The sequence below is a fragment of the Uranotaenia lowii genome, chromosome 2 (assembly GCF_029784155.1).
Source record: "Uranotaenia lowii strain MFRU-FL chromosome 2, ASM2978415v1, whole genome shotgun sequence".
In the NCBI taxonomy this organism is placed as follows: domain Eukaryota; kingdom Metazoa; phylum Arthropoda; class Insecta; order Diptera; family Culicidae; genus Uranotaenia; species Uranotaenia lowii.
Window position 1 is genome coordinate 338,028,352 of NC_073692.1, and position 18,736 is coordinate 338,047,087.

Below are 18,736 nucleotides of genomic sequence, written 5' to 3' on the forward strand. Positions count from 1 at the left end.
TTGCCAAATTTTTGAATAAATCAAAAATCCGGGCATTTTTCAATGAAATCTGCGAAACCGAGCCGTGTCGGACTGTTCCCAAATTTTGTTTTAAATATCCGGGCAAACACGGATAAAACCCGGCAGCCTGGCAACCTTAACAAAAAAAACTTAGTAAAATCCGGGCACTTTATTTAAAAGATTTCAACAGTAAAAGCGGACAATTTCCGGGAGGGTTTTGTGCAAAACCCAGAATGATTTTATTAAATGTAGGAAGAATATCACTAAAAACTCAATTTTTTTATCAAAACAAATCAGTAGATTTTAAGAGGTATCTTAGGCTTCCAAAAAATCGTGTGTATTTCGATAAAACTTGTCCGAAAAAAAGTTTAAATAAATCAAAATTTGAGATAATTGTTCGGTTTTTGGAAATAAAGTGAATAAATCCAGCCAAAAACAAGGCATATTTCAACGAAATCTGGGCAACCGGATCAGAACCTTATTATTTACTTGATATTCGGGCATGTAGAGTAGACTGGCCCATAACAAAACAAATCCTTATATTCCACGCGGCACCCCTTAGGTTGGTGCTTTTATATGAAAAAATGACTTTCTGAAAGTTTCAGGTCATTTGGCAAAAGCACGAGCTGGCGCAAAGGACTTAAAATTTGTATGGAGATTTTCGACAAAATGTATGAAAAATCGACACACTTTCACTCTTTGTGTTCTAAAATGTGTTTCCTGTATGCTAGAAAGCTCAGAATTTCAGGAATTGTAGTTCAAACAATGACAAACAAGTTTGTAGAAGATTGTGACGCGATGCGAGTTGACTGAGATGAGTGATTTGCAATTGAATGTGTGATTTTTTTAAATAAATATTTTAATAATTCAGTTCGGTGTCTGGAGTAAAATGCAACAAAACGAAAATCAAAGAAACGCCTTGTAAATCTCATTTCCATGTGCTGGAAAATGAATGTTTTGCATCACGCGTTTGTAAACATTGAAATTTCTTTCATCCAAACATATATTTTTATGATTTCAGCTTGAAGAATTTTTCTTAGCATTATTTAACCCCTAAATGTATGCAGCATCCTTATTTTCAGAAAAAATATGAAAATTAGTTTTTACGGACCAAAAATTGGTGTTTTCATGCGCAATGGTCTTATAGGCATCGCAAATATATTAAAAACTATAAATTTCCATACTTGTTATAAGATTTTTCATTAAAAACAAAGTTTGTTGCAAGTTACCCCATTTTCTAAGGAGGATGAAAATCGCATGTTTTTAGAAAATTAAAAATAACTAAAGAAACCAATAATTTTTCTTACTACGCCAATTTGATGTCCCATCATCCTTTAAACTTTTGATGCATAATGGGAGGGATTAACTGTGAACATCAGTTTTTTAGAAGCCATTGAAATTGAAAATTGTTGCATGTTGCCCCAGTTGACATAATCAATGAAATGCGAAAATAATCACACATTAAATTGCAAATAACTCAACACAGTCAACTCTTATTGCGTCACAAGCTTCTACAAACTTGTTTGTCATTGCTTGAACTACAATTTCTGAAATTCTGAGCTTTCTAGCATACTGGAAACATATTTCAGAACACAAAGAGTGAAAGTGTGTCGATTTTTCATACATTTTGCCGAAAATCTTCATACAAATTTTAAGTCCTTTGCGCCAGCTTGTGCTTCTACCAAATTACCTGAAACTTTCAGAAAGTCATTTTTTCACCTAAATGCACCAATCTAGGGGGTGCCGCGTTGAAAAAAATGTTGTAAAAATCATCCCATACAAATTTGGGCCAGTCTAATGTAGAGCTTAGTTCTTTTAGAAATGGGACAGTTACAAATGCTTGTATCTCAAAAACCATTCGTTTGATCTAAATACTTCTTTGAAGTAATTAAAGGTAATCTTATGATAATTCATAAAAAAAAATTTGTAAGAAAATTTTCTACTTTATTCTAGGTACCTCCAATCGGCCGGCGCACATTTTTTCATTCATGATATTCATTAGATTTTACAAACTTATACTTCGTCTAATCTGTATTTTAGGTAGCTGAATGCTCCTCCTTCAATTTCTGCTAGTCAATATTTCTCTTTTAAAAGAAACTGAGGGCAATTTAGTGGGTATAGATTTTTCGAAATTAACAAAACTTGAATATTTTAAGCCACTTAAAAGCGTTTTTAATGGAATTTATGCTGGCAAAATCTGACTATATCGAAACAAAACCATCAAAAGTTTTAAAAACAGCAAAAACTAAAGTTTTTGTAGATCATCGAAAAATCGACATCGAACCAACATCAAAAAAGGTTATCTGTGGAAACTATAAACAAAATCTGTAGTTTTTTTTTTAAATTTTGTTTGACTGTGGATACTAGTTCTGTTCTCCCAATTTTTCAATCATCAAATACTTGTTTAAAATCCGTAAACTACTTTTAACTGTTATCACTTCTCAAACGACATGGTTTCGTTTGTCTATTTCATAACGCTTTTGATGGTTTTTTATTTCAAAAGGTGAAATCTGTACTTATCTTAGCATGATACTTAAAATTTGACTTTGTTGCTTTATGAATCTGTACCAAAAATTAATGAATAAGTCTGTACTTTTTAAGATAAATGTGTTCTTGTGGCTACCAGACCCACTGTTGATTGCTATTTTGATTTTTTCTTGAAAAAATAATTGATAAAGATGGCGTTCAGAGCACAGGTTCCAGGTGATTTCGTCAAAAAATCAGGACACCACGAAGAAAAAAACAGCATTTTCAGGACACCAGAAGTTTGGTGTAAATAAAATTCAGCTCTTCTTAGATTGCATAGATGAAGGCAAAATAATAGTGCTTCAGACGCCTTATTTTATGCAACAGAAGAGATAAAAAGATAAGAAGTTGGCTGGCTTGCGGCTTATTTCCAAAAACACTGTTTAAAACCCATCTGAACTGAAGATCACCATCGGTTTAAGAGGTTGAACTGTTTTATTACAGTTTCTTTTGATGATTGGGTGTTTTTTTTTTTTTCAAAAATCAGGACGATCCGAGAGTTTTTGAAAAATCAGGCTGCTCTGGCACCTCTGGTTCGGAGAGCAGCGTCTTTTCTTAAGAACGTACCAAGAAAAAACTATGTTAGCTCTCAGATTTCTCCTCAACACAATGCGCAATAGATTTTCCTGAGAAGGAAATTCTCTTCATCAGCGGATGTAAACAGTGTAACTACATCAAAATCTGTAGTTTCGGGCAAAAAAAATCTATTTCATTTGTACTTTTTTGAAAAAAATCTGTACCAAAATCTGTACCAACGATATATGAAAACTCAGTGCCATTAACACATTTTTTTATCAGTTTTACAACTCCATTGTATGTAATAGATACAATTTCGAATATGTTTACCATTTATAGTCTCTGAAACTTATCTCTCTAATAAACTACAAATATTTCATTAAGTCTGTATAACTACATGGTTTATTTAAAGCTGCACTACTATACATTACACCTAATGCCAAAAATCTGTACAAATCTGTAACAAATTTTAAAAATCTGTCATCTGCACGTACAGTATCTTTTCAAAAAATGAGTCCAAAAATTTGTACTTTTCTAGATAAATTTGTTAATGCGGCAACCATGGATGTAAATGCTCTCGCTCACTCTTATGAGTTGACAATCTCACTGTTGATTGCAGTGCGACTCATTCTTCCCCGCAAAGCTTGGGGAGAGCAGACGAAAAAAAGCACTCTCTTCCACTGGACAAGCCGATCTAAGGAGTTTGGCCATCCATTCTGTTGGACTTCGAATATTTCAGAAATCTTGTTCAATTCCTTTTAATTTACTTGCCTTTAAAAGAAGACTTTTATATTGCTTTGAGTGTAATTGGTGTTTGCTTATGTTAAATTCTACTTCAAGAAATATATCATTTTCACATTTTGCTTGTGAAATATTTATGCATAATAGGAATGCTGCCGGATTGAAGTAATTTTTTTAATCTGTTCTTCATTTCCATTGGAGATACAATTATAGAAATGTTGATAACAAAATGCAGTTTGTTATGAATTGACTAATTACAAAAATTATACACATTATGAAACACTCTTCAACCTTAACCTTAATTACCGGTGCAACTTACCTTGTCATCTGATTTAATACTCTTGGTAGGAATTTTGGCAATAATTCGTTTTGCTACATTGCAAAGTCGTCGCTGCAACGGTCCGAAAAGAGTGTAAATAGAAAGAGAAGAAAGACAAAAAAACTCGGATTAATAAAAGCCAGTCAAAAAATAGAACAGCCTAGGTAGGTTACAACAATTGAACAATTCGGTTAACCGTGACTCGAAAAGAGATCAGAAGGAAACAAATGGTGATTTTAAGTAATAAGTCAACAGACGGTTATGATCTGTATGTTTTTTTCGCTTCAAACTGTGTCAATTCCTCGATTTACCGGTTGTTGTTGTACTGTAATTCACTTCTCATAGGCTGTTCGAGGGAGGGTGTGTCTGTTCGTAAAGCAAATCTAAGCCGGCTAAGCATTCGAGTCGTCACGATTCATAAGACACACCTCGCGAAAAGCAAATATGGGTACAAATCTCGACCTAAGAAGGTCCTACAACAGCTTACCGATTGTTTATCTTTGGTTTGCAAATACCGAAACCGTTGGACGTAGTAGAACACCAGCCAAACGAGCGAGATGATCATCAGCACGATGAACGAGATCGACACAAACAGGACCGAGGTTCTAGAAAAATGGAAAAATAAAGATGATGAAGATATGATTAAACAATTTAAAAATTAGGAGCAAACATACCTGTTGATGCTCGTTAGTGATCTGTACTGCTTCCTGCCTTCTGTAATAGTCATCGTGACGGAGAAGTTTTCACGATCCAGAAGTTCGCTCAGCTGGAGCCCTTTCGCTAGCGTTGTGAAGACGGCAGTTATGTTTCCTGAAAGCAATAAGAGACAAATTCCAAGTTTTAAAAAAATTACTAAAAATGATTTAGAAACGATTGTAAAGGGTAATAAATGAGCCCTAGAGAGCCACCAGTTTTGAGTTCAAAGCCCACAAAGGGTATTTGAAACTTTTAATTTTTTTTACAAAAATTTTTTTTCACACGAAACCACTTTTCTAAAAACCAAAACATTTTTTTTTAAATTAAGATATTTCTTCCCAAATGATGGTCTTGGTCATTGACTTGAGTTCGATTCATGATTAACCACTAGACAAATAAACTCATGCCTTCCTCTGTTCCTCTTTTCCGCACCCTTAACACCTGTTGAGGATTTTAATTAGTTGTTTACTACGAGGCGTCGTGGTTGTAAACAGACATTCTTTCGCGGCGTCATTTGAAAAGCGAAAAAATAACGAATGCCCGATTGATGATAGAGTAGTACCACGGCACCTACATATATAAAACAGGTCGTCTCACCACCATTACAGTATAGTGTCTGAGCCTGGGTACATATGTTATCTAGAATGGGTAATCAACAATGTATTATTTACAAACACGATTCTGAAGTGTCTCTTGAACGGGCGAGTTTAATTATCTATGGATACGTCGCAATAAGGTTCGGTTTTTCGTATCAGATTGAACGATGAAACCATCTGGAGGAAGACCTATCATTGTCCAAATAGTTTCGATTGTTTAGGTTCGGCTGAATTTTTCTAATTACTTATTGTTGCATCAGCAAGCGTTCAAAGGTGACGATATGTGATACAATAAACCATTAGATTTAAAAACCATACCATAGTTTACTTGGTGATTGAATGATCAAGGTGCTTGCTCAATCTGTGAGGTGAGACCAAAATTTTGCTCTCATTACAAACGAGACAAAAATACTTTCACGTAATGCGATTGATGTCATTTAAAATATCTATATACAAATATAAATGAGCAATTTCGATAGTTAATGCTGAAAATTCAATCCTTCTATCGAAAAACTTATCAGAAACAGCCAAAAAAAATTTTTTAAGAAATGGCTACGGCACAAACAACAGACAGAGCATTGACGCCGTTATTTGCTCACGGTGTCTTTTTATGAACAATTTCAAGAAAAAAGTCGGCATCTCTGAAATTTTGCCACATTATAGAGGAGACACTCCCTTATCCAACGCACTATCAGGAAAAAAAAATCGGTTGGTGTCTAGATAACATTAAAATCTATCGAAATGTAATTGGATACTCGAAATAAATATTGTCAGATATTCAAAAAACAAACTAAAAAAATAAAAAATAAAATGGCAAAAAATAAAAATTAAAAAAAAGATTAAACTGTGCCAATTTTTTTTTGCGATAAATATGTATTAAAAGCCCCCAAATAATGAAACAAGCAATGGATTATGCTGAGTACTTAGAACAAATCCAGAAAGAAAGTGTTGAACATCTTTAATAAGTTTTGGATAATAAGTTTTTTGAAATGCTTTAAGAAGAACGCGCTACGAGCGTATGTAAATGCAGTTGATAGTTTTCTATGGAAAAAAAATAGATATACTGTCATTATATATTTTATAATTTTTAAAAATGTTAACAATGGCTCATTCCGGTATCAAAATTCAACATTATGTAATTCCATGTTTTGTTGTAAATGTTGCAAAAATAAAGCACTTTACAAACATGGAAATTTTGCTTGAAAGTTGCTACTTGCCATCATTTTTGAAACTTTTCATAGATTAACTTGAAACTCATGATCGATTCATAAACGATGATTTAAAATAAAAAAAAAAGTGACACGCATATAAACTTTCAAACGCATTTCATATAGTTTAAAATTTAAAACTCTGGATGTGTTTTTGCTGTTAAAATATTGGTTCCTGACAAGGACAAAATTAAGAAACTGTGTTTTCCATTTTCTAACTTTTGAACTGTCGTTGATGTTCAATGTAGTCGATTCAACCATCCAATTTTGAAAAAAATGTATTGTAAAACTGTTAAGTACTGCAAATTCAAACAAATGATATCTTAGAATTCAACATTGATTACTCTTCAAAATTATTAATGATGTTTGTACCCAAGAATAGAAAATTTGAAGGTGACTTCGGTTCAGAGATGATCTGTTTTCGATAACTTCAAAAAACTTTTAGTGAGCTTTCAACATTTAAAGTAAACTAAGGATAAAACAGTGTAAATTAAAAAAGCGAAAAAATACACACATACAATTGAAAACATGCAAAGTAAGTTTTTATCATGGATCAACAGAGTTCGGAAGTCTTTTTTAGAAATTTCTGAGTAAATAAAATTAAAACAAACAAATGTACAAGAAGATTATCCATCTTGAAAAATGGGATAATCTCTTACAGAGATGTTCATAAGATAGAAGATAGGAAAGATTAAAAACAGTTTTATCTTTTGAAGAAAAAAAATAGGGCCAAATCTATTCAAGGTTCGTAGAAAATGATGGATGTAAAAAATGTTTTTCGTGAAAGGATGAATAAGCATTCAAGAGAAATTATTTCAAATTTCTTTAAATCAAAACCTCATAAGAATAATTTTTTCCTTAATTTGAAAACGATAAACAAAGTGAACACTCTCAATGAAAACTATAAAAAGACTAACGAAACTTACATGGCAAAACTTGGGCCGATTTCTTATAATGATGAATGTAAATCTTCCAAAATTTCGAATAGTCAAACGATTCATATTGATTTATAATTAATGTAAACCCGAGCCAGGGTGGCCTCAATCAGCTAGTTCTTAACAAAATTTGAAGAAGATTTTGTTTTCAAAAAACCAAAAATTCATATTTAAAAACCAAACACAAACATATTATAAAATATCTCAAAAAATTAAAATAGTTAACATAGATATACGTTCAATTCATTTGAAAATTTAAAAAACTATGCAATAATATTTGGTGAATATATATGAAAATACAAACAAAATAGGGAAATCAAACAAATGAGTTTTTTAGAAGAATTTGTTTTTTTTCAATAAAAACCTTCTACCATTTCGAAAATTTATATATAGAATTCAATTAATTACAAAAGGAAACAGCATTTTGGTGTCTATGCAAATTTGGTAGATTTCGAAGTTTCCGAAATTTTCCTGAACTCGAACATTTACATAGATTTTGACTATCGCCTTTAGTTAATAAGTTAAAACATGTTTCAGTGTTGAGTGAAATCTATCATTGATAATTGAACTAACCATACTTACATGAAAACAAACTGAATCTTAATTTGTTAAATATTATTTGATAAAAATATTTGATTAAAAGTATTTAAATTTAAATTTGATTAAAAATATTTGATTAAAAAAACTCCATCATTATTGAGCTGAGCGGCCATTTTCTTCATAGATACAATTTTTCAATTTGTTTCTATAACGAGTTGGTATCTAAAAGCCTACTCTTCACTTGAGCAAACCTGATGCAGCTGAACTGATGTATTCATAGAGCAAAATCATACAAAAAACTTAAATTGAGTTATTTTTATTTTTCATTTTTGCGCCCGGAAACAATTTTTCGAGCAAGTTTTATCAAAACAATCATGAAACCTAAAAAACGAAAAAAAAAATTGTATACCCAATGTGTTGTGGATTGTGATGCAAAAATAATATTTCAAGTTTTTTTTTCATGATGTTGTTTAATAATTTCGTGATTTCGTCCATTTTCACCCGAACATTGATTGGATTTTTATTTAAAACTAGCTGACCCGGTAAACTTCGTTTTACCTTAAACGTAATAAATCATTAGAAAATGTTTAACTTCATCTACACATCTTGAACGAATTCTTGCTCGTGAATAAGTTTTCATAAAAATCGTCTAAAAGTTGTTCAAGTTTTGTGCAATTTAAAGATGATTTTGTATGGGAGCCTCCCTTCCATAAAAAGAGAAATTCTCGAGGCTATTATACAAACCATCACTGACCCGAAAAACCCTCGGATACCGAATTTCACCTCATTCTGACCATCCGTTTATACATCATGGTGTTACAAAGAAAACGCCTCCATTTGCTTATACAGGATTTTTGAAATCAAAAGCACGAATGTTGCTGGATTTTTAGATGCAAAATTGCCCAGATTTACCCGGAAAATTTTTTTGTGGAAATTTTTGCATTATGGATCCGCTTATGGGCTTTTTTTTGTAAACATCGAGAGAAAAAACGTTTACATCAATTCGTGGGTGTTCGATAGTCGAAATTTTATTATTATTATTAAACATTTTTTATTCTGTAACGTAAGATATTACATTTTGTGCGTTGATTGAATTCAAGTGCCTTGAATCTTATTTTAATCTTCTTATAACAAGATATTTGAACAATTAAAAACTAACTTAATTTGTGAAGTGCTCAATTATTCTCATCTTAAAAACTGCGAACGAGGTTTCCAGTGTTGAAGAATTAGGAAGGGCATACCAATAACTCACACCTCTAACAAAAACGAATTGCCATCCAGCTCTGATCTGTGGCGAGGAATAACAAATTTTAAAGCTCTTGAACTTCTTAGCTGAGATAATTTTATATAGAGGCATGGGGTTTTACTATAAATAAGATTGTAAATAAAAAGGCAGCATCTTATTTAAGAAAAACTTTCCAAGGAACATCCAAACAAACGAGTTGTAAATGTGAAACGTGATCCATCCGGTTGAGGTTGAAAGCAAATCTTACACATGAATTGAGGACGACTCTAAGTTTGTTAAGAACTGTTAGGGAAACTTGAGATAGTAGAAAATCACAAGCTATAAAATGAGGAAATATCAAAGCCTTGAAAAGTTTGATCTTCATATCTGTATTCAAAAATATTTTATGAAGTCGAAGAGTTCTCGAACAGTTCTAAATTTTCCCGCACTGCTGAAGTACATACGAATCAAATTTAAAGTTGGATGTATTTTAAAACCTAAAATTACAGCCTCTGACACAATTATAATCGGAGTGTTACAAATTTTCGGTATTATTTGCATCGAACTATTCTTATTCAGAAAAATTGCATACGATTTATTCACATTCAGAGACAACGCGTTTCTCATTGACCAAGCATGGATAGACTGGAGGTCATCTTTGATTCGAAAATTAATGCATTGTTCTGTCAAGTTGCAATCTGAATAGAGTTGTACATCATCTGCTAAAATGGGTATTTGAAAAAATCTTGGACCATTTGGTATATCGGTGATATACATGGTGAAAAGAATGGGTTCTAAAATAGAGCCCTGAGGTACTCCAGATATAATCGGTAGAGGAGATGAGAAAAAACGCAATTAAAATGCGTTTTTTTTGTGGGAGCCCTCTTTCCATATACTTTAAGGGTCACCATTTTTGGCCAAAAAAAAACCCTCGGGTAGAAACGTTTAAATCATTTTCAAACCCCGTTTATACGTGATAGGTTGCCGGATTTTTTTTTGCGGACGTATCCGGACCGGAAAAATCCGGGCAATTTTATTTAAAAACCTGGCAAATCTCGTGCATTTCAAATTGCAAATAAAAAAAAACTCCTAATTTTTTTTCATCCACTACATCAGCAGATTTTAATTCGTAATTCAGGATTCCAAAACACAAGTCATGATTATTTGGAAAAAACTTGCCATAAAAAATCCTTTTTGGACGTGAAAATGAAAAATTATAATTACTAATTATTTTCCAAAACAGGTGAGTAAACCCGGGAAAAATTCGGGCTTTTCCAACGAAATTCGAACAACCGGGCCAGACCGGACTTTCCTCAAATTTTGTGTCAAATATCCGGGTCAGTCCGGATAAATCCGAGCAATCTGGCAACCTTTGACTGATAGTGTTACAATAAGCTTACAAGATTGCCCGGGTTTAGCCGGACTTGTCCAGATATTTGACTTAAATTTTAGAAAAAATCTGGTTCGGCCTAGTTGCTCGAATTGCAAAAAAACTTAAATTGAATTTTAATAGTTTGAGATTTTTCATCCAATAACCATTTTTTAAAGAACTTTTTTTTTTAAATAATAATGACCGGTTTTTTGGAACCCAAAACTACGATTTAGAATCTGCTGCTGTGTTTTGATGCCAGATTGAAGGAAAAAAATATTTTAAATCTTGATTTTCCTTGATTTTTATTCAAAAGTTCCGTGGGTTTTCCTTGATTTTTATTCCTTTTCCTTGATTTTTATTCCTTTCTTTCCTTGATTTTTATTCAATAGTTCCGTGGTTTCGACTAAATTTACCCGGATATTGCTCGAACTTTCGGTTGACAATTTGAATGGAAATGCCCGGATTTTGCCGGATCATTAGATAAAATTGTTAGAATTTGCCCGGTTCGGAAAAATTCTGGCAACTTATGATACAAAGAAAACGCCTTCATTTTAATATATAAGATTCATGCACATTAGTGCAAATTATACCTACTCGACAACCAACGTTATCTGCTGCGTGGATTTCATTGGAAAGCCCGGATTTGGTTTGGGTGTATTCTCATTCTCAAATTAAACTTAAAAAAACGAATTGTGTTGTAATTTTTTTTAAATTTATGCATCCAAAATGAAATGTTTTGAGTAAGTTTCAAAAGACAGACATCAAATACAAACATTTGATATCGACATTGTCGATGATAAATAAAAGGTTTTTTGAAAGCTTAAAATACGATTTCAAACCTACTGATAAACTTTGAAGAATTTTTTTTCAAGTATTATTTTTTGATTTTTGAAGAGTTATTCCTGGGTTTTAACCCAATTTGCCCGGATATTGCCCGGATTTTAGTCGACAATGTCGACATCAAATGTCTGTATTTTTCTAGGTTTTTAAGACAAATAGACCGTATACGTGCTGAAAAAATTCTTACAACCTTAGATAAACTATAACCTTTAGGTAAACTCTAACAATTGAGTGTTTGTTACATGAAGAAAAAAAAATACTTTGAAATGTTACGTTTTGTTTTCTATCTGCTTAAACAATAAAAAAAATTGTTAAACCATCGAATCAAGCCGATGTCGAATCATTCAATCATTCAATAACCCAATCCAAACCTGCATAATTACAAGCACGAACCAACGGCAGCAATTAGATTTCGCAGATAATTGGGCAATCGGTCTGGCATGCTGCACAGTCAAAGTTCAGCAACCTCTACGAAACCAAATAATTGAATCGTGTCGTTGGAAAGCAAAACAGTACGTCAATCAAACTGCGGACTGGGGAGGGAACTATTCTTGCACAAAACCCATCATAATAGTTGCTGCAGTCAGTTGACAATGCATTTGTTGTAACCTTTTTCGACAAAGAGCAAAAAGTTAGCCACCCAGTGAATAGAAATCACTCATTATCGCAATCGGTGATCTAGATCCTAGGCAATTTGAAGTAACTATAGAGGTGTATTTCAAAATTTTGATGACCGGTAGTCGCAAAATTTAATTTAAGGTTTATTTCTTTAAACTCGAACACAATTATTGTAAAAATAGAACTAAACAGACTTCAAACTTGCAAGGCAGAAATATACCTAACTATAAAAGTATTGCGGAAACACCCAAACTCCAAAGACTCTTTCCACTTACAGGCTTATGAGTTTGAGTATCTTAATTGATGTAGTGCCTTTGATTTTTACTCCATCAGAATAAAAACAACGGAAGAGCTAAAGAGCAGCAGTAAACTTACTCAATCGTCTAATCGAAAGTTCCTGTTCTCACGCCCTTGGTTTTGAAATCATCAAAGACCAGTAGGTAGTGTGCAGGCATGGCAGGAGAACTTTGGAGCGAACGAGGTTGGGGATAATAAAAGTGAATGATCATTCTCACAGTTACTAGGCATCACCAACCAGAAGGGAACAAAATTACCCCTCGTAGCCGGCCAAGCACACGTTGCCAATCGATAAGTCAGAGAGTGGTCGGTTAAATACCGGACGGGGAATAAAAACAAAAATACAACAAAAAATCCTAACCACCCCCCACATGCTTTGCATGATTTATTGCCTTAGGAAAACCCATTATGATCGGAGTATTTGTGGTTCGAAAAAGAGGCTGTTATGAACTTGAAACCGCAGTTCAAAATGGGTTAACTCGTTGGACTAATCTTTATATACACACTTTTTTTTTAATAATTATTACGTAGACTTGTTTTAGTGTCTATTGGATCTGTGCGGCAAAAGTCAACTGAGTTCACAGTCATTGACTGAGCAGAGCAATACGTTTGCATTCTCCAAACAATTCAAACGTTCCCAAGAAGTGGAAGAAAAATACAACAAAATTCCGTTCGCATGAAGCACGTACCTACGACGGTGGAATTGTTGCATGGAACTATTTTTTTAAGGTGACTTATTGAAACGGAAAATAAAAGTCTGGCACAGCAAATATGTAATAGCGTATGCAGTAGACTGAGTCGATTTAGGGTCATTTTTGAGTTTCTGGAACCCTGAGGTCTAAAAAGCTTCGTTTTAGTGCAAAACTCATCCATAATTTTTTGCAGAATTTTTAAGAAACGTTTTTAAGAGTAAATTTGAAATTTCAGGTTTTTATAGGAAAATTGAATATTTTGTACTGAAAAATCAACATCATTTTTGTCTCTTCTGTGGAACCGCTAATGGTTTTTGTGCCAATTTTTTAATTTGGTAAAGAAAGTTTTCTGCTGATCAACTTTGTCAAAGACCGCAACTTCGTATCTTAATGTACAAAAAAGTTATTAGCTGTTTAACAGGGGTATGTCTATTGGTATTGAAAAACAATAAATTTAATTGACATCACTGCCAGGTGCTGAGCGAGATATTTCACGAAAAATAATTAAAAGGTAAAATTTGCCAAGATAGCAAGGGTAACGCTCGTGGAAGTCGAAAAGGTAACTTCTACCTTTTCGAGGTGAAACTAACCTCACAGTGAGGTAAAGTTTACCAGGATCGAGCTGAAAAATTCACCGAGGTAAAAGGTGAATCCAAAAAAGGTAAATCTTACCTCATTGCGAGGTAAAGTTCACCTAAATTGACCTGAATTTAAAAAAATAACTCACCTAGAAAAAAATGGTAAACTCAAAACAGGTAAAACTCACTTCGTAGCGAGGTGAAGTTGACCTTTACCTGAAACAAAAATCAATTTTTTAATACTTTTTGTTTTGGTGTTATTTTTATTAAAAGAACCAACCAAATCAACTTGCATTTAACTTTTAAATCAGTGAATCGGAAAACGGTATTATTTCCTATTTTGCTTGGTGAATGTTAAAAAGGTAAAATTAACCTTTTGACTAGGTGAATTGAAAAAAAAGTAAAATTTACCTTTATGCTAGGTGAATAAAAAAAAGGTAAAAGGTAAAAAATCACCACGCTTCTCGGTAAATTTTACCTTTTTTTTATTTTCCGTGTGCATGACTACTTTTCATGCCTAGCAGCAAGGTTGCCGAGATCACAGACAAATCTACGATTTTTTTCGGCGCGTAGAAGGTTCTCAACATTCTCCTAGGGGCTGAATAGCATTCTCTTCGGCCATTGGAATGAACTTTGAAGTAGCTTTAATTTCTTAAATTTAAGGCTGATTAGCATCCTGCACAGCACAGCATCTGCAAAAGCTGATGAAGCTTCTATGGTACCTCGATATGGAACTTTTACTTGCTTTGGGTAGCCATAAATTTTATTTAGCTATGGTAGTTCCTTATAATAATATTTTGCTAATATTACAGATTGCCCAGATAGGGTTCCAGAATTTTCTCGGAACAGTCACGATCAATATTAACTACCAGTTGGCCGGATGAGTCGAACGGAGGAGGCTGGGCACATCCCAGCAAACAAGGAATCGTATCAGAAATGATAACTGAAGTCGTTTACAAGGGTGATCCGAATCGCTATTCCAAATGCAAAGTGAAAAGATCGTATAAAATGTCGCCTGAAGTCAGTTTAAATCGGATACGATAGAAATTCCGCCATGTTCGTAATTTTTTATATAATTTTTTTTCCACGCGGGCTTAAAGTGAGAAAATCATCGTCATGTTCTCTTTGTAACCATCATGTTTACAGGCGTGTAATATTCAACTCGCACTGAAAATTCCGTCATATGTGATGTTTTTTTTATTAACATCATATGTGATGTAATTTAACAACTTTTTTCTGGTCACACAGAATTCTTAACAGCACTGAAATAAAAATTTCTTAAAATTATACGACATGGAATGTTATAGGACATTGAATTAATATTCAATGAATATTTTAAAACCCTGAACGCGTTAATGCCATGTAAAAATACAGACTGTCAAAAACAGGCACACACAAATGTCAACAAAGTGTTAAGTCAAGTCGTGCACCATATATAATATTTTATAATATTTTATTGAAGCAGTTTTCCCGCGAGTGAGTTAATCCATCTTGCTGGTTGCTGGAGATCTTTGATGCGGATCTGGAAGTGCCGTTTAATAAAATGAATTATATTAATTATAGAAAGATTTTATTTTTTATTAGGAAATGAGAAAATTCCATTATTGAATCATATTAACGATTAAATAAATAAAAAAAAAATTCAATTGGAAAGTTTTTATTCCAGTATTCAGTGATTTTATAATTTACATCATTTTGATTTTACACGTTGCAAAGTTTTACATCACTTTTATTTTACACGTAGCAAAATTGTACTGGCGTGTAATTTCAAACTAGCACTGAAAATTCCGTCATATATGATGCTTCTTTTTATTTACATCTCATGTGATGTGATTTTACAGATTTTTTTTTGTAGTGTGTACAGTGTACACCAATTGGGCCTTCTCCGACACCTTGGCTGATATGAATAAAGCTCAAGTAATTGCTTTTGCTATTTTCGAGCAGTTTTGTGAGTCGAATACTCCGAATGGCAAGCATATTTTTCGTCCGGAGCTGGTTGAAAGTAAATGTTCTACTCTGCTTTTTCATATCTAGTTGAGCAAATGCTTTCAAATTTTGCCATTCTAAAGTTCGAGCTAAGTAAAAGCTATCGAAGCAATTGCTATTTTCTTATTCATACCGCCTCTTATTCGTACCTATCGGAAGAATGCAAGAGAGCGCAAGGTTTTGTTCTCACAGCTTTCAAATCTTTCCCAGCGACGATATTTTCTAGTTCTAGTTCTAGTACTCTTATTGGTCAATATTACTCAAATCCTATCTGATATTTAGCCATCTGGAAGCCCTGCTGATTGCAGAGAGAACATTAGAGAACCTGCAACGGTTCAGGTGTAAATATTGATTTTAAGTATACCGGTTTGTGCACAATTTTAAATTTTGAAATCGGCTAAAACACGCGCTCTCCACCGGTGTGATGGCAAATTTAAAACGGGTACACTTTTATTGCAGACACTCAATAATTGAGAAGAAAAAACTCATTTGATTAGAAAAATTGCTAAGTTTTGAGTCATTATTCTACCAGAATTTCATTAACATAAAGTCTTTTAAATGATGTTTGTTCGAAACAAGGAGAAATGGATTGACGATTGAATACCTTTTTTTCCAATTGACTTCGACCGATATCGGTTTTTTTTAGCCAGAAACTGAAAGGGATTTTTTCTAAGAATCTTGTCAGTTTAGTCAATGTTATCGAACATCAATGTTATGATATATTGTTCGTGTAGATTATAAATATTGTTAACAACTTTTGACAAAAATCGGTCATTACACTGATATTAATTTTTTTTAATTTTTTTTAAAGTTTATTGTTGTTTTGCGTTAATTTCATTAGGATGCTTCTGTTATTTTCCTTTTCTTAGTCATATAACGTTTGAACTCGAGAAACGCTGTTTGGGCTCACTAATTCATTGAGGCCAAAAGCTATTTATTAAAATATGAAGTCTAGAATAGTGTGACATACATTTTTTTACTTGATACGGTTTTTGTTAACATGTTTTCTCAATTTATGTTACGTATTGACCGGTTTTGGCGGGAAAAAACATTCAAATAATTTCTCAAAAAGAAACAATTATTACACCCAATGCTACCCAAACATGTGTGATAATAATCGTCATTGGCTAAAATTTTCTCACCGTGAACCCCAAATGTCTAAATCGGTCTGTCGTATGTTTTGAAATCCTGTTCGAAATTTGCATGAATTTGGAACAAAGGCGTATAACTGTTAGAAATTTTGAAATCGATAACTGTGCTAAAACAGCAATTTACGCCACCGGTGCCAGACGGACTGTTTTAGCGTGGTCGAAAACCGTGTTTTGCATCTACCGTTGGGACAGCCCTTATGATGATTTTCTCACTTGAAGCCCGCACGGGAACGAAATCATTTCAAAATTTACAAATATGGCGGACTTTTTATCATAGCCAATTTAAACTTACTTCAGACGACATTTTATACGATCTTTGCACTGTGTAGTTGGAACTGCGATTCGCAACACCATTGTAAACTACTTAAGATATCATTTCTGATATGATTTCATGTTTGCTGGGTTATTTCCAAAGAAGTGTGCAAAACCATAATTATGTATTTTATGGTAACGATGATTGTATCCCATTTACCCGAAAACCATTGCCCAGAATGAATTTTTCCCAGAATGACAAATACCCGAAATCAAACCCCAGAATGAACCATTTCCCAGAAAAAAATTCCCCAGGATGCACCATTTACCAGAATTTTTTTCCCAGAATGGAACATTTCCCAGAATGGTACAAATCCCAGTTTTTTTTATCTTGTATTTTTATTTGTTTTTTTTTTTCTAATGAATTCTTGTAAATTTCATATGATTCGAAAATAATTTCTCAAAATGATTTTTTTTAATGAAACTACAACTTTGAAATTTTCCAACTAAATTCATTTTAGAACCAATTTTGTGCTTTGTTTATGGTTTATGGTACTTTAATTGATTCAATGCTTACCATGGTCCTTTAAAAAACCGTTTTGGTATCCGACTCCTCACGCTGCGCGTTCGAACTTGAAAGACGTTTTGTCCTTCACGCTGTCGCGTGGCGGACGGGGCTAAGAGATCACCCCTAGCTTTCACGCAGACCTAGGAAGCCCCAGCAGACCTAGACCAATGTAATGGGGCCGCCGCTTCCGACGGCGGGTCGGCGGCCACCTCGGATTTGGGAGCTTTGGTGGCTTTGTGCCGCCTCAGCCCCTTCATCCTCGTTGGTTGCGGCTTTGCCGCAAAATAATTAAGTTATGAAACCCCATTTTTGTCTAACAATTCTTTTTTTTTTATTAATTTCTAGTAAGGATAAATGTTTTCAATTCTCTAGGAAATGGTTCTTCTGGCGAAAAAATTTCTGGTAAATGGTTCATTCTGGTGAAAAAATTTCTGGGAAATGGTACATTCTGGCGAAATTTTTTCTGGGGAATGGTTCGTCTGGGGGAAAAAAATCTGGGGAATGGTTCTTTCTGGCGATTGAAATTCTGGGGATTTTTCATTCTGGGCAATGGTTTTCGGGTAAATGGAGTACAACCGGTAACGATAGTCTTTTTCTTAAGAAAAATCAAATTTTCAATGAATGTGTGTCTTGGTTTTTTATTTTTTGATTCCAATGGTGTCCATCCAGAGCAACTAACATTCACTTTTTAAATAGGTGGAATGAAAAAAAAATCAAAATTACCTTTAAAATCAGGTCCATTCCTGCTAGAATGTACCTTTCGGCCAGTGAATCCGAAAAAGCAAAAATTTTCCTTTTTAAGGTAAAAAGGAGAAAAGGTACAATTTTGCTAAGTGAATGAAAAAAAGGTAAAATTTACCTCGAAAGAGGGTTGGAAAAAAATACCCTAGTTAGTTACTCGGTAAATTTTACATTTATTTTTTAAATTCTCCTTGTGTAGAACCAGAAGGTTTCCTTCTACAATAGTTCTTCATACCTCCACACCAGTTCGAACTAAAAGCAAAACAAAATTGACCCTGAACGTCGTCACCGAGTAGGTAAACATGCAAACTTGGCCGTGAAACCATAACTTGCAAATTG

The 18,736-nt window shown here is 33.4% G+C and overlaps 1 protein-coding gene across 1 annotated transcript in view; it reads right to left on the minus strand.

The window, feature by feature from the left end:
* Positions 1 to 18,736, minus strand: part of LOC129749068 (E3 ubiquitin-protein ligase goliath-like) — a 227,129-nt gene that overhangs the window by 42,933 nt on the left and 165,460 nt on the right. The window contains exons 5-7 of the mRNA XM_055743909.1: positions 4,777 to 4,912; positions 4,590 to 4,707; positions 4,103 to 4,174 (exon numbers count right to left, since the gene is read on the minus strand). Of these exons, the coding sequence (XP_055599884.1) occupies positions 4,103 to 4,174; positions 4,590 to 4,707; positions 4,777 to 4,912 (326 nt within the window). The remainder of the gene's footprint in view (positions 1 to 4,102; positions 4,175 to 4,589; positions 4,708 to 4,776; positions 4,913 to 18,736) is intronic.